The sequence below is a fragment of the Vanellus vanellus genome (genome assembly GCF_965231255.1).
Source record: "Vanellus vanellus genome assembly, contig: HAP1_SCAFFOLD_45, whole genome shotgun sequence".
NCBI lineage: Eukaryota > Metazoa > Chordata > Aves > Charadriiformes > Charadriidae > Vanellus > Vanellus vanellus.
The window spans coordinates 1059347-1084077 of record NW_028128545.1 but is presented as its reverse complement, the minus strand read 5'-3'; the positions used below and the strand labels follow the sequence as shown (position 1 = coordinate 1084077).

The window sequence follows — 24731 nt, the reverse complement described above, 5'->3', positions numbered from 1 at the left end:
GTCAGAGCAGTGCTCAGTGCCTGTCCCTCCTGTGCTCACAGGGCTGCCACACAGCAGGACTAGGAGCTGCCCGAGCACTCAGCCTTACAGCAAGGCAAGGGCTCCGGAGGAGAGAGTGGAAGTGGCAAGAGAGCAGCTCTGGCAAGACCAAGGGCAGTGCTTCTGTGCTGGGACTCTTTCCCCTCCAGCTCTGCACACAGGCACTCCCCTGCAGCTCCACAGAATGTCTCAAAGGAAGGGTCTTGGGCAAGCAAGTCATAGAATCACAGAATGGAATTGTTTGGGTTGGAAAGGACCATTAAGATCATCAAGCCTAACCATCAACCTAACCCTGCGAAAACCACCACTAAACCATGTCCCTCAGCACCACGTCTACCCACCTTTTAAATTCCTCCAAGGATGGTGATTCCATCACTTCCCTGGGCATCCTGTTCTGATGCTTGATAACGCTTTCAGTTAAGAATTGTTTCTTAATATCCAGACTAAACATCCCCAGGTTAAACGTGAGGCTGTTTTCTCTAGTCCTGGAAGTTTCTTTATTTAGTTGAAATAGACAGAGAGCATGGGTCCTCATTTACACAGTCTGTGGGTCCCACAAATTTGGGTAGATGTGTGATTGGAAACAGCTCACACAGTGACATTTCATTTGAGACAACATTACACAAAGCAAAACAAGCAAATCCCAGAACAATCAAAAAAACAAAACCCAAGACAAAAAATACGGCAGATGGGCTTGGTCTATAATGAGATAGATTAGGAGTGATTTGCAGAAGAAGAGACTTTCTTACTTCAGAAAATCATCTGGTCATCAATTTCCACATTGCATCCTTGAGTTCCTGGTTCCTCATGCTGTAGATGAGGGGGTTCACTGCTGGAGGCACCACTGAGTACAGCACAGCCACCACCAGATCAAGAGATAGGGAGGAGATGGAGGGGGGCTTCAGGTGGGCAAATATGCCAGTGCTGAGAAAGAGGGAGACCACGACCAGGTGAGGGAGGCACGTGGAAAAGGCTTTGTGCCGTCCCTGCTCCGAGGGGATCCTCAGCACGGCCCTCAAGATCTGCACATAGGACAGCATAATGAAAACAAAGCAAACAAAAGCAATCAAGGCACTGAACACAAGAAGCCCAACTTCTCTGAGGTAGTCTGAGTGTGAGCAGCAGAGCTTGAGGATGTGGGGGATTTCACAGAAGAACTGGTCCAGGGCATTTCCCTGGCAGAGGGGGAGTGAAAATGTATTGGCCGTGTGCAGCACAGCATAGAGCAACCCACTGCCCCAGACAGCTGCTGCCATGTGGACACAAGCTCTGCTGCCCAGGAGGGTCCCGTAGTGCAGGGGTTGGCAGATGGCAACGTAGCGGTCATAGGACATGACAGTGAGAAGACAAAACTCTGCTGTAGCAAAGAATGAGATAAAGAAGACCTGTGCAGCACACCCCTGGTAGGAGATGGCCCTGCTGTCCCAGAGGGTATTGGCCATGGCTTTTGGGAGAGTGGTGGAGATGGAGCCCAGGTCAAGAAGAGAGAGGTTGAGAAGGAAGAAGTACATGGGTGTGTGGAGGCGGTGGTCGCAGGCGATGGCAGTGATGATAATGCCGTTTCCCAGGAGGGCAGCCAGGTAGATGCCCAGGAAGAGCCAAAAGATCGAGAGCTGCAGCTCCCGTGTGTCTGCGAATGCCAGGAGGAGGAAGTGGGTGATGGAGCTGCTGTTGGGCATTTGCTGTTCACTCTGGGCACAAGGACCTGCTGAAGGAGTGGAAGACATTGACAAGTTAAGGCAGACTTCTTTGAGCCCTTCCTGTGCTTTTTCCTAAAATATCATTCCAAAATGACTTTATTTTCTTTGTAAGCTTTTCATTCAGGTTTGTGCTGTTGAGGGCAATTTCCCTTTGCAATGTCGCTTTGCAATCTCCATTTCTCCACACTGTTCTCTCTCCCTGTGAAGCTGAGCAGAGAGGAATGCAGAAGGGTGGAGGGGCTCTCTGCTGCCTGGAGCTGTCCCTGCCAGGAGCTGTTGCTCTGTCCCCAGGTCTCCCCCTGCCAGTGCTGCCAGAGCCCATCCCACCCGCTGTGTGCTCAGCTCTGCCCTGCAGCCCCCTCCCAGCAGCAGGGCACTGCCCAGGGCCACCTCCCTCTGTGCGGGTCCAAAGGAGTGGAGCAGATCCAGCCTGATGCTGCAAGCAGAGGGGATGCTGGTGCTGTCTGTAGGTGGAGGAGTGGGTGAAGGCACCTGATGAGGTTTTTGGCAGATGTGGTGATCCCTCAGTGTCACAGTGACAGCTCCTTTCCCTTAGGAGAAAGCTGAGAGCAAAGAGCCTGGAAAGGTCTCTGTCTTTAAGGTAGCCCCTGCCTTGACTTTCCTCTGAACAGCAGAAGGACACTGCCCTGCCAGAGGTTGTGTTCTTTCCACCCACGGCTTCTCCCCTGAGAATCTCTGTGGGGAGCTCCCTGGGCAGGCGGAGAGCTGACCCTGGCAGGCGGCAGAGTCCCTGCCCCAGCACACAGCCCCCGGCGTGCAGGGACCCTGCTGGCAAGGACAGCCCTGCCCATCCCTGCCTGCACACCTATCTTCAAAACTGCAGAGCCATCCCTGGGAGAAGGCAGCTGACCTTCATTGTCCCTCTGATGGTGCAGTAGGGCATCCCTGCTCTGAAGCACATCCTCCTGCTCCACACCAGAAAAGCCAGGAGAGCCGTCCTGACAGCTCCTATCAGCCATGGCATGTGCAGGTGTAGGAGACATTGCCAGGAACTCATCCGCATTGCCCAACAGCCAGAGACTTACCATGGGAAAGGCTGCGAAGATGTCTCTCCCAGGGAGCTCTCAGCTATAGGAACGACACCCCAGACTGCCCTTATCTGAGACAGGGAGACCTGGGGACAGAGCAACAGCTCCTGGCAGGGACAGCCCCAGGCAGCAGAGACTCCCTTCTCTTGTCTGCCCTCGCTGCCTGCAGGCAGTGCCCTCAGCCCTGCTGCGCTGTGCAGAGTAGCTGCTCCTGGGCAGAGCTGTCTCTCTGCAGCGCTGCCCGCTTGCCAGGAGCTCCCTCCGTCCCAGCAGCCCAGCCCAGCTCAGCAGCAGAGGACAAGCCCACGGTGGCACTGTCTCTATCGCCTCTTGGCTCCCTGGAGGTGTCCCTGGGGCTCCAGGGAAACCTGTTGGGAAACAAGCTGAAGTCATCACTGATGTTTTCTCCCTCAACTGGGGAGAGACAATTCTTTCCAGCAGTTTCAATTCTCAATCAGAGAAAGATTGAGGTCCAAGAATAACTTTTTTTTTGGTTTAGTATTAGAGAGAACACGCAGACAATGCCAGGGAGATATCTCCTTTTCCTGTTAGGAGGGAAGGCATTTAGTTGAGTCAATGGAGGCTTCTCAGCCTGGGTTTGTAGTCCCTGGGGCTACAAGAGGAGTTAGCTCCATCCCATGCCCACCACAAACCCCCAGCAGGAGGCATTCCTCTGGCCTCACTTCACAAGGGCACAAAAGCGGCTCCTGTATGTGAGCTCCTGGTCTCAGCTCCCTTGTGAAGTAATGGAGAGGGAGGGCAGGAGGAAGATGTTCGGACACAGACACCTGGGGACATCTTTGGTGGCTGGGGTGACCAAGAGGCATGCTGGGAAGTGCAAGCTCTACTGGAGCAATTCAGAGAGAAGGGGCAGCATCTGGGGGCATCTTGGTGGAGGCTGGTGGGAAATCCCTTTGGCCAACTTCAATGACACAAGGTGCCCACGTGGAGGACAAGTGCCCCTGTAACTCTTCCTTCTGCCCAGGGCAGCCCATAGAGAGATTCAGCTGACCAAATGGAGTCATGTGGCACAGGCAGAGCTCAGTCTCTCTCTTTCTCTTCTCCATCAGCTGTCTTTTCCACATGTCCCTGGAGTAGGATGGCAGTTGTCTCACGTGCATTTCTTCATTGCCTGACCTAATTCAGGGCAGCTGAACCTCAATTTATTTTACAGTTTCCGTCCTGTAATGCTCGGAGAGGTGCCAGGGCTCTCCAGCAAAACTGCATGTGCCTGACAGGGACAGCAGAGGTCCTGTACAGGAGCCCTGTCCCCATCCAGCCTGGCTGTGTGACAGGCATCACCCAGGGCATCTCAGACAGAGTGGGTGCCTTTGGGCCAGTGACTGAATCCCACCCCTGCAGTGGCACGAGCTCTGTCCCTTCTCTCTGCAGTAGAGTGCATGAACAGCAAGCACATCACACCAGGCTCTCCTACTCTGTTCCTTTGCTCTCTAACTCTGCTGGTTCTTCTCTCCTCCAGTGTTTAACCCTTGATGACATGATCATGGATCAGGCCAATGATTTTCTCCTTCTTCACCAGCAAGGCCTCCCAGTTCCATGTGCATAAGAGGCAAAACCCTACGCAAAAGCCAGCAGTGGATGGAGATCAAGTCTCCGGGTACTTAGCTAAGGTCAACCCTTAGTAATCCATTGGACCAGATGGGACGAATCTAAAGATGTTGGGAGAGCAGCCCAATGTCACAAGAGGGCTGCTGTGATACATTTTGGAAGGTTGTCATGACTGAAGAATCCACATGCATTGTAGGGAAGTCACAAGCATTGGCAAAGCCTCAGAAAACCACAGTGCTGGCAGGAAGGAAGCAGGCACAGGCGTAGGAGTGTGTAGCTGTGGTGGGGATGGCCAGGGGCCTTGTTGGGGCTTTGACACCCCAACAGAACTGAGACCCTTGTCTGCTTAGCTATGGCTTCTGTCTCTTCCACTGTGCGCCATGAGAGGACACCAGATTCTGACAGCTCCAGTGCATTTTTTCTCCTCTCCTGCCCTCCACAAAGCCTGGGACGTGCACTACTGCTGGTCTGCATCTGGTGTTACACAGTCCCACATTGCATTGCCCCCAGGAAGTGCTCAGAGTATTTGGACTATTTAGAAGAGGCGAAGGATACACCTCCACAGGGGATGGGGCTCTGGGCTTGACCACTCTGCTTGGTGAAGCGCATCAAGGGCTTTCACAGGGGTCTTCACCTTTAAATTTCCTCCTGTACCAAGTGCCTTCAACTTCCTGCTTTACCAGTCCCCAGAGACAGGTGCTTTCTCTGCTCCTTCCCTCCATGGTCTCTTCAGTGTGGGGCGTCAGCAGGGCCTGGTAACACCCTCAGAAACCTGCAGGTTTGCTTCTTTTACTTCTCCAGAAGCCTTGTCAGTCTTTCAGGAGCTGCAGTTCAGGAACTCGGCCCCAGAGGGCTCATTCCCACACAAAACACCCGAAGGAACCAAGTCTGGGCATAATTTTCCTTTAGTCTTCAGTTCTGACGTGGCTTACTAGAGAGATTACAGACGTGCAGTCACAGTGAAAAGATGTCAAAGCAGAGAGAAAAAGGGAATAAAATGTTTGATTTTAACTAACCAGTTTTGTATTAATGCCAATGCATTTGGCTTAGAGGAATGTCTTCAAGTAGACTCTGCACCATCTAGACCCACGTGGATGGACTGGCACAGCTCTTGCACCATCCCTTGCAGGAGGAACCCCCCTCTGCTAGGCTGAGACATGCATCCAAGATGCAAACCTCTGCAGCACCCACTTGTCACAGGCCTCCAGGCAGAGGGTGATGCATTCCCCATGACCCTCAAAGCCTGCATCAGCTCTTTTTGCTTTTGCTCCCCAGCCCTGAAACTCTCCAGCCCATGGGAGCTTTGGCTTTGGCACCCTCCCTCCATGCAGGGCCAAGGGTTCTCAATTCCTCCTTGGCAGCTGCCCCTGCTTCCACCTCCTGCCGGCTGCCTTTGGGCCCTTTCGCTCACTCACTTTACACCAGCAGCCTCCTCAGAGGGATGTTTCTCTTCATAGCTATTCAGATAGACCATTCCTGTCCTTGGAGGAGGCTGTCCTGCACGGCCTATCAAATTTCCTGAGCTCCTTCACCCTTCAGAGCTGCTTCCCAGGGCACCGCTTGTATCAGTCTCCCAAGCACGTCAAAGTGTTCTCCTCTGGAGCCCGCCCATCTGTGCTCCGCTGCTGGCCTTCCTCACTCCTCTTTGGTCTGTGAAACCCCACTATTTCCTGGTCACGACAGCCAGGGCTGACACTGATGATCACATCCTGACCAGCTCTTCCTTGTTGGACAGGACCAGGGCCAGGTGAGCATCACCCTTCCTGGCCCACCTGGCAGCTCTGTTAAGAAGTCATCTCAAGATCCTCCAGACTGTTGGCACGCTGTTGCTTTGCCTGGCCAGTGAATTCCAGGACACTTACAGGTCCCCATGGAACCTGCTCATGAACCTGGAGACTTCCCCAGGTTGTTGTGAGAAGAGGTTTTCTGCCTCCTCTCCCTGATCAAGGAGTGGATAGCTGCCAAGACAGTGTCACCTGGACTGACTTCTCCTCCCATCCTCTCTCACACCAGCTACCTCAACATGTTGCCCATCTCGTCGAGGCGCTCCATAGATCTGAGCTGCTCTTTCACACAGGGGCCATCCCCCCATCCTCATCCTCCCTGCCCCTCCCTCCAGCAGAGCCTGTACCCTTCCATTGCAGCACCCCAGCTCAGAAAACTGCCCCACCTGATCTCATTTCACCCCAAAACATCACCATGCTGTGACAAGACATGGGGCTCCTCCTGGCAGTGCACATTTGGGCTGCAGCCCCTCAGCTGTGGCACCAAGTTTCAGCGCAGGGAAACCTGAGCGCTGGTGCTGACCCGAAGACCCTCTGTACACCGAGCAGTTGGTGCTGCGCTGCGCTGGGCTGCACATACGGCATGGCCTTCACACCTGCACTGTGCTGCACAGGGCTTGTGGCTGCAGGACAACCTCAGCAGTGTATTGGCACACAAGAGCCTGCAGGCAGGTCCCACTCTGTACCGGACAATACGCCTCCTGCGTGGCCTGGCCTGTCTGCAACGCTGCAGCAAGAAGTTCTCATGAAAACATCGTTGCTGTTTAACTGCAGAGATGAGGAATAGTGTTGTTTCCTTGTAGACCTCTAGAGATCATCTAGTCCAACTCCCCTGCTAAAGCAGGATTGCCCAAAGCACATTACTCAGGACTGCATCCAGGCGGGTCTTGAAAATCTCCAGAGAAGGGGACTCCACAACCTCCCTGGGCAGCCTGGGCCAGTGCTCTGTCACCCTTCTTCACAGTTAACGAAGTTTTTTCTTGTCTTTCAATGGAACTTCCTATGCTCCAACTTGTGCCCATTACCCCTCGTCTTGTCACTTGGAACCATTGAAAAGAGCCTGGCTCCATCCTCCTTCAAACCACCTAAGACAAGTATCTTCAAGATACTTGTACGCCATAATAAGGTCTCCCCTCAGCCTTCTCTTCTCCAGGCTAGTCCCAGCTCTCTCAGCCTTTCCTCATAAGGCAGATGCTCCAAGCCCTTAATCATCTTAGTTGCCCTTCGCTGGACTCTCTCCAGCAGTTCCCTGTCCCTCTTGAACTGGGGAGCCCAGAACTGCACACAGTATTCCAGTTGTGGCCTCACCAGTGCAGAGTAGAGGGGGAGAATGACCTCCCTCGACCGACTGGCCACACTCTTCCCTATGCAGCCCAGGATTCCATTGGCCTTTTTTGCAACAAGGCAACATTGCTGGGCCATGGATAATTTACTGTCTACCACAACCCCCAGATCCTTCTCCTCCAAGCTACTTCCCATCAGGTCCGCCCCTAACCTATACTGGTGCCTAGCATTCTTCCTCCCCAGGTGCAGGACCTTGCACTTTTGAATCATAGAATAGCATCACAGAATTGTCCAGGTTTGAAGGGACCTTTAATATCATCAAGTCAGATTATGAACCTAATACTGCCAAAACCACCACTAAACCATGTCCCTAAGCACAGCATCTACCCATTTTTTACATACCCCCAGGGATGGTGATTCCAGCAATGGTTGGGCAGCACACACCTTAACAGGAGAAGGAAAAGCTGTACGCGCAAGCCAAGCGAAAAGAGCAAGCAGAGCATGCCCCACTTCCCAGGGGTGGGCAGTTGTTTAGCCACTTGCTGGGGGACAGAGCCTCAGCACGCGTAACGCCGGCTTGGGAAGACAAACCCCACAACAATGAACAGCACCCCTGCCTCGTGCATTTGCCCGGTTTCCATTGCTGAGCACGACCCCCTTTGGTATGGAAGAGCCCTTTGGGCAGCGGAGGTCAGCTGTCCCGGCTCTCTTCCCTCCCATTTTCCTGCCCCACTCCCCCCCAAAGCCTACTGACTTTTGTGGGAGGTGCTGGAGAGAGAAAGCCTTGGTGCTGCGCGAGCAGTGTTCAGTGACAGCCAGAAGCCTGGTGTGGTCCCAGCACCGGTTCAGCCACCAATGCAAAGCACAGCCCTCTATGGGGGCTGCTGCAAAGACAGTGAACTGCATCCCAGCCAGACCCAGTGCAGTGACGCCTGGTCAGAAGAGGTGTCTGGGTCTGGCCTGAGGGCAGGGACAGGGGAAAGGAGAAAACACAGTGAGGACAAAGAGCAGAAAGGGCATAAAGGGGAATTTCTAATGAGTTAAAGGGAGGAAAAAACCTGCCACGCTACCGGATCAGTGCTGGCTCAGGAGAAATTGCTGATCGACGTCATCCAACTGTCAAGTTGTCCCTGCTCAGACCAGACTGTGGTGCTAGAGACCTCCAGAGATCCAATCCAACCCGAACCCTGTAGGGGGAAGGGGCTTGGTGGTGGAGGCAGGGGTGGTGGCCACTGTGGTGGAAGCATTGCTGGCCTTTATAGTCTGTGGTTGCCCTGTCCTCAGTATCACACAGTGAAGGAGTTCATCCTCAAAAGGAGGCTTTGCTCCACAGGCACCAGCAGTCAAACCATCACAGGGATAGCACAGAGAATTCCTCAGAAACACTGCTGGGCATTCTAAAAGCACAGCCTAATAAGGGTTGGAAGAGGCCTTGTGGTGGTGCAATCCCCCACCTGCTTCCTGGGCCACTTGGTCCTCGGTGCGATTCCCCCTCCCTGGGCCACATACACACCTTGGATAAGGAAGGCGTGGATTGTGAAAGGCAGTGGACATTGATCACCTCCTGACAGCCTAGAACACCTGTACCTGAGTCATGGCCCAAAAGGTAGTGGACCAGAGCGTTCAGGCACCCCTGGTGTCCCTAGCTCCTGCTTCCCCTGTCGCTTGGGATTGGTAATGACAATTAACCTCCCCCTGACAGCCTAGCACATCTGTATGTGTGCTGTGGCCCACAGAGGGGGGGGTGCCAGAACTTCAAAGTCTAGCAAGTTTTGAGCTTGCGTGACTGGTGGAAAGCACCAGAATATTTCATTGTGTGATCGGGCAGAAACGGAAAAGTAACTGACAAAAGTCAATTATCACAGACCCTATAAACAGCCACTCAAAGCATGACCCTTTCAGCTCTCCTGGATCGCTCCAGGCTGTGACGGGTATGTGCCCGCAGTTGGGACACCTCTCAGGGCGTTTAAAGACCATCTGACGACAAAGCCAACTAAGGGCCAGGGTGAAGTCAAACTTCCTGAGTTATCGCCTGTTGAGGAATGACAATGCATTGTATTTATTCTAAACTTGAGAAGAGGGAAATTGTAACTATGGGATAGCCTCTTTCATCCACCTCTCTCGTTAGCTATGCATTTGAATATACACATTTGCCTTCATGAGTGGGAGTGTCTATATATTTCACTGGATGCAAATATTTCTGCCTGTGTGTCTGTGTGTTTTTCCTTTTGGGCATGTCCAGGAACTCCTTGTTCATCCATGCAGGCCTCCTGGCTTTTCTGCCTGCCGCCTTCTTTGTAGGGATGCATCGCTCCTGGGCTTGGAGAAGGTGATCCTTGAATATTAACCAGCTTTCTTGGGCCATTCTTCCCTCCAGTGCTTCCTTCCATTGCACCATACCAAGCAGATTCTTCAAGAGGCCAAGATCAGTTCTCCTAAAGTCCAGGGTGGTCAGCTTGCTGCGCACCTTCCTCGCTGCCTTGAGGATCTCCAACTCCACCATTTCATGGTCACTGCAGCCCAGGCTACCCTTGAGCTTGACACTGCCTACCAGCCCCTCCTTGTTGGTAAGGACAAGGTCCAGCATAGCTCCTCTCCTCGTTGGCTCCTCTACCACTTGGAGAAGGAAGTTGTCATCAATACAATTTAAGAACCTCCGGGAATGCCTATGCGTTGCTGTGTTACCTTTCCAACAGATGTTTGGGTGGTTGAAGTCACCCATGAGGACCAGGGCCTGCGAACACGATGCCCGCCACCCCTATCTGTCTATAGAGGGCCTCATCCGTTCAGTCTTCCTGCTCAGGTAGTCTGTAGCAGACCCCCACTATAAAGTCCCCTGCTCCTGATTGCCCTTTAATCCTTACCCATAGGCTCTCCGTCAGCTCTTGGTGTCTCAAGGCTGTCTGGGGTGTGTGTCACACACTCACTTGGAATGGGGATGGCTTTCCGTTAGAGGGCCATCGCTGCCCCTGCCCAATGCATGTAGCTGTGTGCCAGAGCCTCGGCCCCTCACCTAACTCCATAGGCCTGTGTTTGTCCTTCAAAGGAATAACTGCCCCAAACTGGATGAGGTAATGTGAGAATGGTCTTGGCACATCCATCATTATGGCCACTGGAGATCTAGTAAACCTGGCTGAGGAAACTGAGGCTGAGGGAACCTGAGCTCTCCCTGTGGTACTTTACTCCATTTCATCAGGGGCATCCCTGCACAGGCTGCCCAGAACATAACCAACAGAGACAGTTTCTGTCCTCCTAAAAGCGGGCATCTGATGGCATTGCATTTGGCCAAAGATTCCCCACCAGCCTCGAAGACGGTGCCCCCAGATGCTGCCCTGTCTCTCAGCATTGCTGCACTGGAGCCTGCAGCCAGCTCCAGGGATCTCGGACCACCCCTGGAACTTCAGGTCTCCCCAGGTCTGTGCACCTGATCACATTCATCCTGGCCCCCATCTCTGTTAATTAGCATGGAAGCTGAGCCAAGGAGCTCCCATGCAGGTGTCTATCATGTGCCCCCCTGGCCGGAGGCCAGAGGAATCCCACCTCCTGTGGCTCTTGTGCCACCACAAACCACCTTGATCCAACCCTTTCCCTTCCTTTGGTCCTTTCCTAGACAGCCCATGGCAAGTCTTGCACAGGCCCCAAATGCACTTTCTGGCTTCCCATCATGAGTCTCTGCCCCCGAGGTAGAAACCCCGATCGTCAGGTGGTGAGGTCATCCTGGCAGGCTCTCCCATTGACCCACTTGGTGCATTGTTCCCACAGACCTGTTTGATCTTCCTTTGAATTAATGTTTTTCCTGTTGGGTTTTTGAATTGTTCCTCTGAAAAGATGGCAATTCTTGTTCTAGAAATGGCCGTTCTTTCTTTTTTATGGCAGGGTGTGGGACAAGGTCAGCTTAAAATGCCTGCATGGTGTAGGTAGGTATTTACAGCTTGTAGAGAAGGAGTTGGGAATATCAGAATCCAAGAATCATAGAGTGGTTTGGGTTGGAAGGGAACTAAAAGATCACTTAGTCCAACCCCCCCACCCGCCCTTCCATGGACAGGGACATCTTTCACTAGTTCAGGTTGCTCAAAACTTCTGTCCTCGGACACTTCCAGGAATGCGGCATCCACAGCTTCTCTGGGGAACCTCTTCCAGTGTCTTGCCACCCTCACTGCAAACTCTTTCTTCCTTATAGCCAAAGTAAATCTACCCTCTTTCAGTTGAAAGCCATTGCCCCTTCTCCTGCTCCTACAGGCCTTGGTAAAAAGTCACAGTCCATCTTTCTTGGTCTATGACCACTATGTTTTCATCTGCAAACCCCGTGGAGAGTGCCCAGAGACCGCCAAATATGGGGTTTGGAGGCCTCAAGCACATGACCATAGAGGCTGAGGGCCGTGGGCTGACTGGTGTGGAGACTGAGGACAGGATAGGAGTAGCCTGAGAGTGCTTGCAGGGTGGTTTCAGAGCTGGTGGAGCTTTTCTTCCTGGTGCAAAACAGCATGAGGAAGAAATAATGGCACAAAGTCCAGACTGGACACGAGGAGGAAGACATTTCCTTCCAAGGGCAGTGCTGTGCCGTAACACATAACCCAGAAGGAGTCTGGATGAGCCCAAGGCTTTGTGTTTCAGGGAAGAGCCCGGGAGGACAGAGAGAGAGCATTCAAGGAAGGTGACAGCAAGGTGGGGCAGCCGGGGAGGATGGCTACAGCCTGCAGGGAAAGAGGCACCAGTGAGGTGAGACCGTAGGACAGCTTGTGGTGGAGATGACAGGGGGATGTGGCAAAGCTGGAAGAAGCCCCCTGACACAGCCAACCTCTTCACGTCTCTGGTCATGGCTGCTGTCTCTGCCACTCATGCCCACGGGACCCATTAACACCACAAGAAACTTTGGAGTTTGCATCTGACTTGGAGTCCCTGAGAGGTTTCTTCAGGTTCCTCTCAGGTCTGAGGTTGATGGACTCAGCACCAAACCCACCACAGGGGTCATTAAAGTGCGGTGGGCTGGTGCTGTGCTGCTGAGCTGGGCCGGGCTCCTGGGACGGAGGGAGCTGCCGACAAGTGGTCTGAGCTGCAGAGAGACAGCTCTGCGCAGGAGCAGCTCCTCTGCACAGCGCAGCAGGGCTGAGGGCAGTGCCAGGGGACCTCAGGGAGATGAGCGAGGCAGAGAGAGAGCTTCACGGTGGTCAGGACTGGGAGGAGGAGTGAGAGCTCACTGGAGGAGAAATCTTGGCAGTGCTGCACAGGGTGAGTCTGTGGGTGCAGGGCAATGCCGGTGGAGCTGCTGAAGGCATCTCCTAATGCTGGAATAACCTACAGGTTCTGGGATCTGTAAGGGGGGATGGAGGGCTCTTGTTGGGAGATGTGAATATGTGTGAAGGTGGGTGTGCAGGCAGGGGTGGGCAGGGCTGTCCTTGCAAGCAGGGTCCCTGCACCCCGGGGGCTGTGTGCCGGGGCAGGGACTCTGCCGCCTGCCAGGGTCAGCTCTGCGCCTGCCCGGGGAGCTCCCACGGCGCTCTGGGGAGAAGCTGTGGGTGGAAGGAGTGACCCCCAGCATAGTAAGGTAGGGATGAGCAGGTCAGGGCATGGTGCTTCTGCTCTCAAGAGAGTGCAGCACGGGTCAGCTCTACCTCATGCCATTTTTCAGAGGACCTGTGGGGCAGCACACCGACTCAGCAGCATCTTCCCCTTTGCAACCACATCAGGTTTGCTGTGAACTGTTCTTTAGCCCCCGCACACTCAGAGATGCCCCTGGTAGCGCCCCGTCCGTGGGAGGTGTTTGCAAGCAGAGGTGGGTGCACAGCAGTAGGACGGGGTTTGTGAGCACTGAGCGGGAGCTGAGCCGGGGACAGGGAGACGGCTGCCAGCAGCGGAGACACGGGCAGGGAGTGAGAGGGAGCTACTGCCTGAAACACTGGCCAGGGGGATGTGGGCACGTCCGTGCTGTCCCGGCAGCACAGGCACCTTCCCCTGGGCAGCTCCTGCCTGGTCTCCGTTCCCAGCCTGGGCACAGCTCTGCCCTCCAGACCACGGGGTCTCGGGCACGCATTGTCCCTGCAGCAGCCAGAGCTCAGTAAAGGACGAACCCTGGATTGCCATCTGCTTTGCATGTCCCTCCTCCCTTGTCAGGAGCCTTGTGGCACTTCACTGCCGTCCCTCCTGCCTGAGCTGCCCTTGTTCTCATCATTGGATAAACTGAGTCAGTGTGGGGGGTGGGGGTTGCAGGTGGCAGATTCGGCTCCCATTCAGATGCCGACCCTTTGGGTCCTGCTCTGCAGTCATGTCTATGGCAGCAACGCGCCCAGGTCTCCTCCAGCCAACTTCAGGACATTAACTACTTCCGCGGGAGTCCTGCGGGGCTGCAGGGTGCTCTCCAGAAGGGCACAGCTCTCCCATAGTCTCTCTGTGCTCCCTCGTATCCACATGGAGAAGACATCTCAGTGCTCAGGCCATGGAAGTGCTGCTGGGCAGCTGTACGTGGACAGCTGCAATGATCCCTCCTGGTCCCAGTCTGGGAGGGGAGAGATGAGAAAAGGCAATGAGTCTGTATATCTGCCCTTTGAGCCTGGATTCCTCTCCTCTTCGCAGTGTCCTGATTCTTTTGATGGGAACACCCGAGAGGGATCCTTCTCCAGCTGCAAGCTGCCAGCACAGGGCAGCGGAGAAGAGGGCTGATGGGCAGAACAGGTCTCCTCTGTCGGCACTTAGGGATCATCCCTTTGCCTCTCAGCACCCACAAGACTTCACCTGGAGTGCATTAGAAATGTCAGGGATTTCAGCCATCCCAAACCCCTCAGAAATGGGGCAGGTGCAACCAGAACAAAATAAAGAAAACAAAATCCCCTCTCCTCTGCTGTGCAATTGGGCAAATTTCAGACAACAATGTATAAAAGCTCTTTGATATAACACGATTACATTTAATTGGAGATCGCCCTGCTGCCCTAGTTCCCTCTTGCTGCACAGCAAGGAGTAATTCTTGGGAGCCCATTGCAGAGTCCCGGCTCCCAGTGGCAGCCTCAGCCAGCAAAACCCAGAGCTCAAGTGAGGCAGATGCAGAGAGGTGCTCCTGGATAGAGAGTCTGAATGTGGGGCTGCAAAGAGACGTGCAATACACTTAGCTGGGAGAAGTCTGGCCTGACTCAGTACTGCCTTTTCCTCCTTAACAGATAACCACAGTTAATAATAACAGATACACAGAGGAAGCAAATGTCCAACAGCAGCTCCATCACCCACTTCCTCCTCCTGGCATTCGCAGACACACGGGAGCTGCAGCTCTTGACCTTCTGGCTCTTCCTGGGCATCTACCTGGCTGCCCTCCTGGGAAACGGCCTCATCATCACCGCCATCGCCTGCGACCACCGCCTCCACACCCCCATGTACTTCTTCCTCCTAAACCTCTCTCTTCTTGACCTGGGCTCCATCTCCACCACTGCGCCCAAAGCCATGGCCAATTCCCTCTGGAACACCAGGGCCATCTCCTACCAGGGGTGTGCTGCACAGGTCTTTTTCTTTTTTTTTTTCATGTCAGCAGAGTTTTGTCTTCTCACTGTCATGTCCTATGACCGCTACGTTGCCATCTGCCAACCCCTGCACTACGGGACCCTCCTGGGCAGCACAGCTTGTGTCCGCATGGCAGCAGCTGTCTGGGGCAGTGGGTTTCTCTATTCTCTCCTGCACACGGCCAATACATTTTCACTGCCCCTCTGCCAGGGCGATGCCCTGGACCAGTTTTTCTGTGAAGTTCCCCAGATCCTGAAGCTGTCTTGCTCAGACTCCTACCTCAGGGAAGCTGGGGTCCTTGTGGTCAGTGCCTGTCTGTTCTTTGGGGTTTTTGTTTTCATTCTGGTGTCCTATGTGCAAATCTTGAGGGCAGTGCTGAGGATCCCCTCGGAGCAGGGACAGCACAAAGCCTTTTCCACGTGCCTCCCTCACCTGGTCGTGGTCTCCCTCTTTCTCAGCACTGGCATGTTTGCCCACCTGAAGCCCCCCTCCATCTCCTCCCCATTCCTGGATCTGATGGTGGCAGTGCTGTACTCGGTGGTGCCTCCAGCAGTGAACCCCCTCATCTACAGCATGAGGAACCAGGAGATCAAAGAAGCATTGAAGAAATGGATTCTATGGGTTCACCTTCAGCAGCAGTAAGGTACACGTGTCTCCTCACAGGCTGTTCGTAGCTCTTCTCAGGGCAGGATTAGGCTTTAATTGTTTTTCATCTGTGATGATCCTGTTCGTACAGGAATGTTTGTATTCACTCCACATCTCCAGAGGCGTAACCCTACTGTGCCCAATAACAGTGACGCCTTTGGGAAATGTGTCATCACAGTGTCAGAACTGCCTTCCTGAGGAGCATCTCTGTAATAAAAGGGCAGCTCTCTCTATTGCATAAAATCGACATAAATTAGGAAAATGAAATGTAAAATGTCATTGTAATTGAAGCAACCAAGGAAACCTGCTGCTGCTTGAGCCCTTTGTACTGCCCCCAGACGTATTTAATTATTTACCTCATATTGAAGTAGAGAAATAGTAAATAGACATGATTTATCTACGATTCAATTAAGGAACTAACCAGCAGACAATGGAGCATTGTTGATAAGCAGGGGATTCCTGTCAAGAGAGCCATGAACTGTGGGCCTGCTCAGCAAAGCGAGAAAACCGCTTGGAACTGCCAAGATGAGAGGAGCAGTAGGTAAAAGGTAATTCCGGCAGGGGGAGATCACGACCATCGACTCAGTGTCTGCATAACCAAATGATAACTCCTACTCAAAAGAGGACACTGGAAGAAGACGACAGAGTTTGTGCACTAATTTACATGGGAAGCAAAGAAATCTTGACCAATCCTTCAAGAGAATAACAATGAATATGTATTAATTGTTTGAATATGCAATAATCAATGCATAAAAGTGGAGATTTCTGAAAGCAAGGTGTGCTCGCGTTTCAGGCTGAGTACCCCATTTCTGCGCATTAATGGAATAAACTTGGAAATACCTCTGCTCTGTGTGTTATTGGCTTGCTCACCGGGTAAGGAACCCAGATTTGGGATAACAGGAGGGTGCCATATGGAAGTGAAATAAGTTTAGTTTTGACTTTGAGGCAGCAGCAGAAGGAGGATGTGCAGTTCAGTGCTGGGACATGGAGCTAAATAGAGGATTCAAAGGAGTCTATGGGCTGAGACGTCTTTGGTGTCTGAGGAGCATTAGGAGGGCTTTGGAAGAAGTTGCACAGGTTATGGGGAACTCACAGCCATTGGCAAAAGCTCAGAAAATCATGGCTTTGTTTTTGAGGAAATAGTTGGTGAAGACAGAGTCATCAGTAAACTTGTGACAGCATGGGGCCAGAGTGGGGTGGGGAAGCAGGGGTGGTGGCTGAAATCTGCAGAGAAACAGGCACAGGCATAGGGAAGTGTAGGACAGCCTGTGGGGGGGATGGCCCCTTTTTTGGGGCTGGGACACCCCAACAGAACTGAAATCCTTGTTCTTCCCACTATGGCTGCGGTCTCTTCCACTGAGGGCCCTGAGAGCACTCCAGTTCCTTACATCAATGGGGCCTTATTGCCTCCCCCACCCTCCAGAGAGCCTCAGAGGTGTCCTACCACTGTTCTGCCCTTGGCATCACACACCCAGAAACTTGGGGCTTTGTTGCTGACTTTTACTTCTCAAGAGGCCAGTTCAATCCACCCTCAGTACCTGCTGTTCAGGAACTTGGCACCAGAGGGCTCATTAACCTGCAAAATGCCCTAACAAGCCAAGTCTCTGAGCATAACTTTCTAAACTCTACAATTCTTATGCGAGAGATTTCAGAAGTGAAAAAATATAAAAAATGAAAGAAAAGAAAAAAAGATTTCTTTTTCTTCTACTTTTCTTCATTTATCTGCTTATGCATTAAGTGATATCAGCAATTTCCAAATGATATTGCAACTGGACCTCTCCAAACGGAGGCTGAATGAGTAGGTGTTGAGGTTTGGTTGGACTGGCCACTCAGGCAGAACGAGAGATGCTCTCCCCTACCGAGAAGAGGCACGAGAGAGAGAAAGGGACTTATGAGTTTAGAAGGAACTAAACTATGTTACTGAAATATTAATAATAAAATAACAAGAAAATAATGAAATCTATACAAAACTGTGTCAGGCTCCCGAGATGACAATCACGTCACTGGCTGGCACTGGGGAAGTCCCAGACTGGACTCAGTAATGGATAGGAACTGGATTCCAAATCTGGATTCAGGATCAGGATCAAAGGCAGACGAACAGACAGAGTCCTCCCCAGACGTCGGCCATTGAAGGAAGAGAGAGAACTGAGCCTTTGATCCCTCAGGTTTATACTGAGCATGAGGCAGATGGGATGGAATACCCTGTTGGTCAGTTTTGGGTCACCTGTCCTGTCCGCTCCTCCCTGCAGGTGGGACCCCACTGCGCTTTTCTGCTTCCGACCCTCCAACAGGGCAAGTGACAAAGTTGGTTGGCCTTGGTTGTTATAGCAATAAGTGTGATAAAAACCTCTCTGCATACCATGCCTGGGCATCAGCTGTAAACATAGGTCTGATCACTCTGAGAGCGAACATTGTCTGCACAATATGCTGTTAATTTCAGTAGTGAGAAGAGGCCTGGCTAAGAAGCAAAGTTACTGAACAAAGCTAGTCCTGTTGTGCCTCAAATCAGGACAACAAGCTTGCTGTGCTTGAAGGATGCTGTCCTTGAAGACCAGGTATACGTAGCTTTGCTGCCCACCAGTGCTGCTGACCATGGGGTACCCACTACAACTCCTCAGAAAAGGCCAAAGTCTGCTCCACTGATGACCGGCACCTGCAGTCTTCTCTTCTCCTTCCTCACTCCCCTCAGGAGCTCGTATCCCATCATTTCTGGGTCCCAACTGACCGTCTCCACATCCCTGAGCAGCTCTTGCTTGCTTGTAGTATCAGATCTGGGTTTGCATGACCCTTGTTGGCCCATCTGGCAGCTGTGCTAAGACGCTGTCCCAAAACTGACTGTTCTCTTTGCATCCTGCGACGTTCCCCTTCCAGAAATTGATGAGTCATTAAAGTCCCCATGGAGGACCAAGCTTCTCCTTCCTTGGGGTGCTTAGAAAAGACTATGCCAGCTGCCCCACCCTGATGGTGGCTTCCTCATCTCCCACCGCAATATTCCCTTTACTGGCACCTCCTCTGACCCTCACTCACAAGGCTTCACCCAACTTGTCACTTGCCATACATCTCCATACATCAAAGCAACTTTGTTCCCTCACTTTGAGGGAACCCCACTCCCAATCCTTCCATCCTGTCTGTACTGAAAACTATGTACCCATCCATTGCAGCACCCGAAACCCAGTAAGTCTCTGGCAGCAGGTCAATGCAGATGAGTGTCTTGGACAGGTCTTCCAGAAGTGGCACATCCCATAACCAACAGGAGCTGTCATTGTGTCTGTCTTGGCTTCACTGGGGTGGAGAGGGAGGACGTGCTCCAGAGCAGAGCTTCCCTGCTGCGCCATCAGGGGGAAAGGTCATGATGGCTGCCTTCTCCTGGGGATGGATTCAGGGGTGCAGCTGGGGTTGCCCCAGGCTGTCCTTCAGAACAGGGTCCCCGTACTCCAGGGAGCCCCCTGTGTGCCACGGCAGGGACTTTGCCCCCTGCCAGGATCCCCACTCAGCCTGCCCACAGAGCTGCCCACGCTGCTGTGGGGAGAAGCTGTGAGTGGAAGGAGGCATCCCTGGAAGGCTAGAATCATAGACTCATGGAATGGTTAGAGAGAAGGGACCTTAACTATCATCTAATTCCAACTGCCCTGGGAAAGGAGACCTCCCACTAGAGCAGGTTGATCACCGCTCCATACAACCTGGCCTTGAACCAGGGTTGGGGAAACCACAGCTTCTCCGGGCAACCTGTTCCAGTGCCTCACCACCCTCAGAATTAAGAATTTCTTCCTAATATCTAATCTAAATCTACGCACTTTCAGTTTAAAATGATTACCCTTCGTCCTATCACTACACTCCCTCATAAATAGTCCCTCTGCACCTTTTCTGTAGGCCCCGTTAGGAACTGACAGACTGCTATAAGGTCTCCCCGGAGCCTTCTCTTCTCCAGGCTGATGGACCAAAACTCTCTCAGCCTGTCCTCATAGCAGCGGTGCTCCAGCTCTCTGATCATCTTCGTGGACTCCTCTGGACCCTCTCCAACAGGTCCATGTCCTTCTTTTGTTGGGGCCTCAAAGTTGGATGCAGTCCTCCATGTGAGATCCCATGAAAGCAGAGTAGAGGGGCAGATTCACCTCCCTCGACCTGCTGGCCACGCTGCTGGTGATGCAGCCCAGGATGCGGTTGGTTTTCTGGGCTGCGAGCACACATTGACAGCTCATATTGAGCTTCTCATCCACCAACACCCCCAGGTCCATCCCCTCAGGGCTGCTCTCAATCCATTCTTTGCCCAGCCTGGATTTGTGCTTGGGATTGCCCCGACCCACATGCAAGATCTTGCCCTTGGCCTTGTTGAACTTCATGAGATTTGCGCAGGCCACCTCTCCAGCCTGTCCAGGTCCCTCTGGATGGCATCCCTCCCCTCCAGCATGTCCACTGTTCCACACGCTTGATGTCATTGGCAAACTTGCTGAGGGTGCACTCCATCCCAACATCCATGTCACCAACAAAGATGTTAAACAGCACCAGACCCAGTAAGGACTTCTGAGGAACGCCACTTGTCACTGCTCGCCACTTGGACATGGAGCCCTTGACCGCAACTCTCATTTTCTTTCCAGTGGCTGCTGTGTTTCAGATTTGGTAAGAAAGGAATGTCAATAATGCATATTGTTTTAGTTGTCGCCAGGTGTTGTTCATATTTTTCAAGGACTTTGTTTTCAGCTTTCTGTAGAAGGTCAAAGGGGCCTGGAGAGAACAATGGAATGGGCAGTGAAATATTCCATTCCATAGAGGTCATGCTCAGTATTTGGATGGGTTCAGCCAGGGGGCGGGTATGCGCAATAGCTGCTCGGGCAGATACTGATTCACTGAGTGGTGAGAGTGACGTGTATTGTCATTAGTAGCAGCAGCAGTAGTATTGTTGTTGCTCTTGTTGTTTTCCTTTTTCGTTACTGTTCTATTAAACTGTCTTTACCACAACATGAGTATGGGGTGGTTTTGTTTGTTTCTTTGTTTCCTTTCCCTTTCCCCTCTTTTTCTCCCTCTTCTCCATTTCCTCCTAGGGGTAGGGGGAGAACTGCACCAGCGGCTGCATGGCCCTAGCTGCTGGCTGGGGTTAAACCACGACACCTGTGCTGAGGACTCCAGAGCTGGATGCAGCACTCCAGGTGGGGTCTCACGAGAGCAGAGTAGAGGGGCAGAACCACCTCCCTTTCCCTGCTGGCCATGCTTCTTTTGAGGCAGCCCAGGACATGGCTGCATTTCTGGGCTGCGAGCGCACATTGTCAGCTCGTGTCCAGCTTTTCATTGCCCCTTACGCCGGGTCCTCCTCAGCGGGGCTGCTCTCAATCCCTTCATCCCCCACTCTGTACTGATATCAGAGGCTGCCCCAGCCCATGTGCAGGACCCTGCACTTGGTCTCGTTGAACTTCATGAGGTTCAAACGGGCCCACTTCTCCATCTTGTCCAGGTCCCTCTGGATGGTGTCCCGTCCCTCACGCTTGTCAAAAGCACCACTCAGCTTGGTGACTCCATCTTGGGTGATTTCTCACTTTGTGGGGCTCCATTCTTTACCTTCCCCAGGCATACACGGCTCTTTGAGAGCCCAGGGGATCTCCAAGTGGCTCAGTTTCCCACTTGAGAATAAAGTTGTCGGTCATGGCTTGCACGTGACAGCCTTGGCTATGCCACTCAGTGACCAGCCATTGCTTCCACTGTCACTACATGCTGACGAGTGGGTCCTAAATCCAATCCTCAAGCTCTAAAAGAACCCAAAAGCAACAGTACTTTTGGAGATGCAAGCACTCAAGCCTTCTCCTGAGACCAGCTTTGGAAGAAAGGACCAGTGTTTGTGCATAGCACAAAGGAGATCCCATGTTGTTGTAGAGAGGCTGTGAGAGTTTCAGTTCTGACCTAGTGTTAGACACTGTTATAGAGGCACTAGTGGAGAGATAATGGGCTGATGCCTCTTTAGAAACGGAATCTTTCAAAGATGATGGAGAGCGCCTTCACACTAACATCTGCTAGGTCCCTCAACACTCCTGGGTGCATGCCATCAGGGCCCATGGGTTTGTGGGTGTTAAATTTGCCTAAATGATCTCTAACCCAATCCTCCTTGCCCAAGGGAAAGTCCTCCTTTTCCCAGACTCTTTCTCTTCACTCCAGGGTCTGGGATTGCTGAGGGCCGGCCTTAGCAGCAAAGATTGCGTTCAGTAACTCCGCCTTCTCTGCGTCCTCCGCCACCAGGGCACCCACCTCATTCAGTAGCAGGCCCGCATTTTCCCTAGTCTTTTTTTTACTACTGATGTACTTGGAGAAGCCCTTCTTATTGTCGTTGACATCCCTTGCCAGGTTTAATTCCAAGTGGGCTTTAGCCTTCCTCGTTGCATCCTTACGTACTCTCGCAACTTTTATATGCTCCCCCCAAGTTGCCAGTCCCCTTTTCCACATTCTCTACACTACCCTCTTGCACCTGAGTTTTTCCAGAAGGTCCTTGCTTATCCATGCAGATTTCCTGCCTCCTCTGCGTGATTTCTTACTCATAGGGATGCACCGTTCTTGAGCTTGGAGGAAGTGGAGCTTTCATATTAACCAGCTCTCCTGCACCCCCCTTCCTTCTACAGCCTTTGCCCATGGGATTCCTCCAAGTATGTCTTTGAAGAGGCCAAAGTCAGCTCTCCTGAAGTCCGGGCTTGTAATTCTACTTTTTGCCCTGCTTCTTCCATGCAGGATCTGGAACTCCATCATCTCATGGTCACTGCAGCCAAGGCTCCCCCCAGCCTTCACATCCCCAACTAGTCCTCCTTTATTTGTCAGTAACATGTCCAGCAGCGCACCTCTCCTCCTTGGTTCCCCCACCAACTGTGTCAAAATGTTCTCATCAGTGCTCTGCAGAAACATCCGGGACTGTGTGTGCCTGGCTGTGTTGTTTCTCCAGCAAATAGCGGGGTGGCTGAGGTCCCCCATGAGAACCAGGGCCTGTGATTGTGAGGCTATTTCCAGCTCTCTGTAGAAGGCCTCATCACCTTCCTCTTCCTGATCTGGTGGTGTGTAGTAAACACCCACAGCAGTGTCTCCCAGATTAGCCTGTCCCTTAATTCTTAACGATACACTCAACACATTCTTTGTCGACCCCCAGGCAGAACTCAATACATTCCAGTTGCTCTGTCCCATAGAGAGCAACTCCACCACCTCACCCTGCTGGCCTGTCTTTCCGCAAAAGTACACAGCCATCTGTGACAGCATTCCAGTCATGCGAGCTATTCCATGCAGGTTTCCCTGGAGGAGAGCAAGAGAATCCATCACAGTCATACATACCCTGGAGGCGGTTGGCTTTCTGGATATCACCTTGGGAGTCCACTAAGGAATATTTGTCACTGCTCTGGTTGGCTGTGGTTATTGCCCAGCTGGATGTGGCAGTTTCAAGCCCGCCTCACCAAGCTGGCCAGCCTGCTACCAAAGATTCCCTTGCCTCTTCTAGAAGGGTGGATCCCATCCCTCTCTAAAAGGCCATATCCATATTTTATTGTCATAAAAGCCAAAACCCCAATGACGTCACCAGCCATGCAGCCAGGAGTTCATGTGCATTATCTGTTCGTTTCCGGCTGCTCCCTTCTCTAACTGGTAAAACAGAGGAAAAGACTTCTATGGAGTCTAAATCGACCCTCTTTTACCTTAAAACCATTACCCATTGCCCTGTTGCAGCAGGCACTGCCCAAAGGGCAATGATGACACGCTTGGTTTGTTCCTGCGAGCTGTCAGCAGGCAGTGCTCGGAGCCAGGTGCTGCTGCCTGCCACGGGGCCTGCACACTCTCATCCCACAGGCAGAGCATTCAGCGGGGTCTGTCGGGGGTGTTCCATCCCAGCTTCTGCCTCCCCTTCTGCTTGGAACCCCCCAGGTGGCCCCTCCTCCCCCCCAAGAGGCCACCGTGCCCAGCACCCAGAACCAGCAACTCTGTGACATCAGCCCCGGGAACAAGGGCACCACAGGCACCGTGAGGACTGTGGGCACTACGTTGGCTGCTGCACTGGTGGCCACGAGCCCTCGGTTCTCGCAGCTGCCACGTGCCACTGCTGGCAGTGACGACTGTGCTCCCCGTCCTCATCCTGCTGGCCCTGTGCTGGGCTGTGAACAGCACATGGCACAGCAGTAGGTAAGCGGCCTGAGGTTCTGGGAGGGAGCTTGGGCAACCCTTATGGGGCTCACTGGAGGTCCCGCTTGTCCCCCGTGGCTGGGCAACGGCTTTCCAAAGCCCGTTGTGGAGCCTCAGACCCTTGCCAGCACCCAGGCTGCTGGCACAGCTCGCCTGTCGGGCTCAAGCAGAAACAGAGGTGATGTCTGCACACCCCAAAGGGTTCCCTGGCCCTGCTGTCCATGCAGTGAAAGTGGGGAGGGGAGATGACTGACCTTCAGCCTGAACTGCAGCAAGCCATCGAGTAGGGCAGACATGAGTTTCTGGTTACAGAGGGACGTGCGGGCTCCGGCCCATGGCTTCCGACTACGGCACATCATGCGTGGTGGGTGGCACAGATGCCCGGCCAGGCGCCTGGCCCTGGAGCGTCAGCATCCAGCCTGGAGAAGAGAAGGCTCTTGGGAGACCTTATAGCGGCCTTCCAGTATCTGAAGGGGGCCTACAGGAGAGCTGGAGAGGGACTTTTTATAATGGCACGTAGGGGTAGGACGAGGGGGAATGGCTTCAAACTGGAAGAGGGGAGATTTAGAATAGATATTAGGAAAAAAACTTCACCGTGAGGGTGGTGAGCCCCTGGCCCAGGTTGCCCAGGGAAGACGTGGCTACCCCATCCCTGGAGGTGTTCAAAACCAGGTTGGACGGGGCTTGGAGAACCTGGTCTAGTGGCAGGTATCCCTGCCCTGGACAGGGGGGTTGGAACTAGGGGATCTTTAACTTCCTTTCCAAACTAAACTCTTCTGAGAGTCTATGATTCTACCATTCTACTCACACCGCTCAAGCTGCACAGTCTATTTGATGCCGTGCAATTCCCATACTGTCTTTACAGGGGCAAACACTCACAGAAATTTTGATGCTCCAACAAGATAAAGCATTTTCACTGTGTTTTCTGTAAGCTCCAATTCCAGATTTACTGCCCTTCAGAGTTCCGTTGGTTCGGAGCCTCCAGCGAGCCAGACCAAAAGCTGCACGGCGGGTCATGGCGGTCACCACCATCACCCACGAACCTTCCA

The 24731-nt window shown here is 52.9% G+C and overlaps 2 protein-coding genes across 2 annotated transcripts in view; both read left to right on the top strand.

Annotated features, from left to right (window-relative positions):
- LOC309684226 (olfactory receptor 14A16-like) overlaps nucleotides 1-14577 on the top strand; it is a gene marked incomplete at both ends in the record, with an annotated part of 55025 nt that extends 40448 nt beyond the window's left edge. The window contains one exon of the mRNA XM_082500165.1: nucleotides 14574-14577. Coding sequence (XP_082356291.1) covers nucleotides 14574-14577 — 4 coding nt within the window. The remainder of the gene's footprint in view (nucleotides 1-14573) is intronic.
- A 36-nt stretch (nucleotides 14578-14613) lies between these two features.
- Nucleotides 14614-15549, top strand: LOC309684225 (olfactory receptor 14I1-like; the record flags this gene model as incomplete). Its single annotated transcript, XM_082500164.1, has 2 exons — nucleotides 14614-14930; nucleotides 15276-15549. The coding sequence occupies 2 exons, from the start codon at nucleotides 14614-14616 to the stop codon at nucleotides 15547-15549; spliced, it is 591 nt and encodes a 196-aa protein (XP_082356290.1).
- Nucleotides 15550-24731: the final 9182 nt, after the last annotated feature.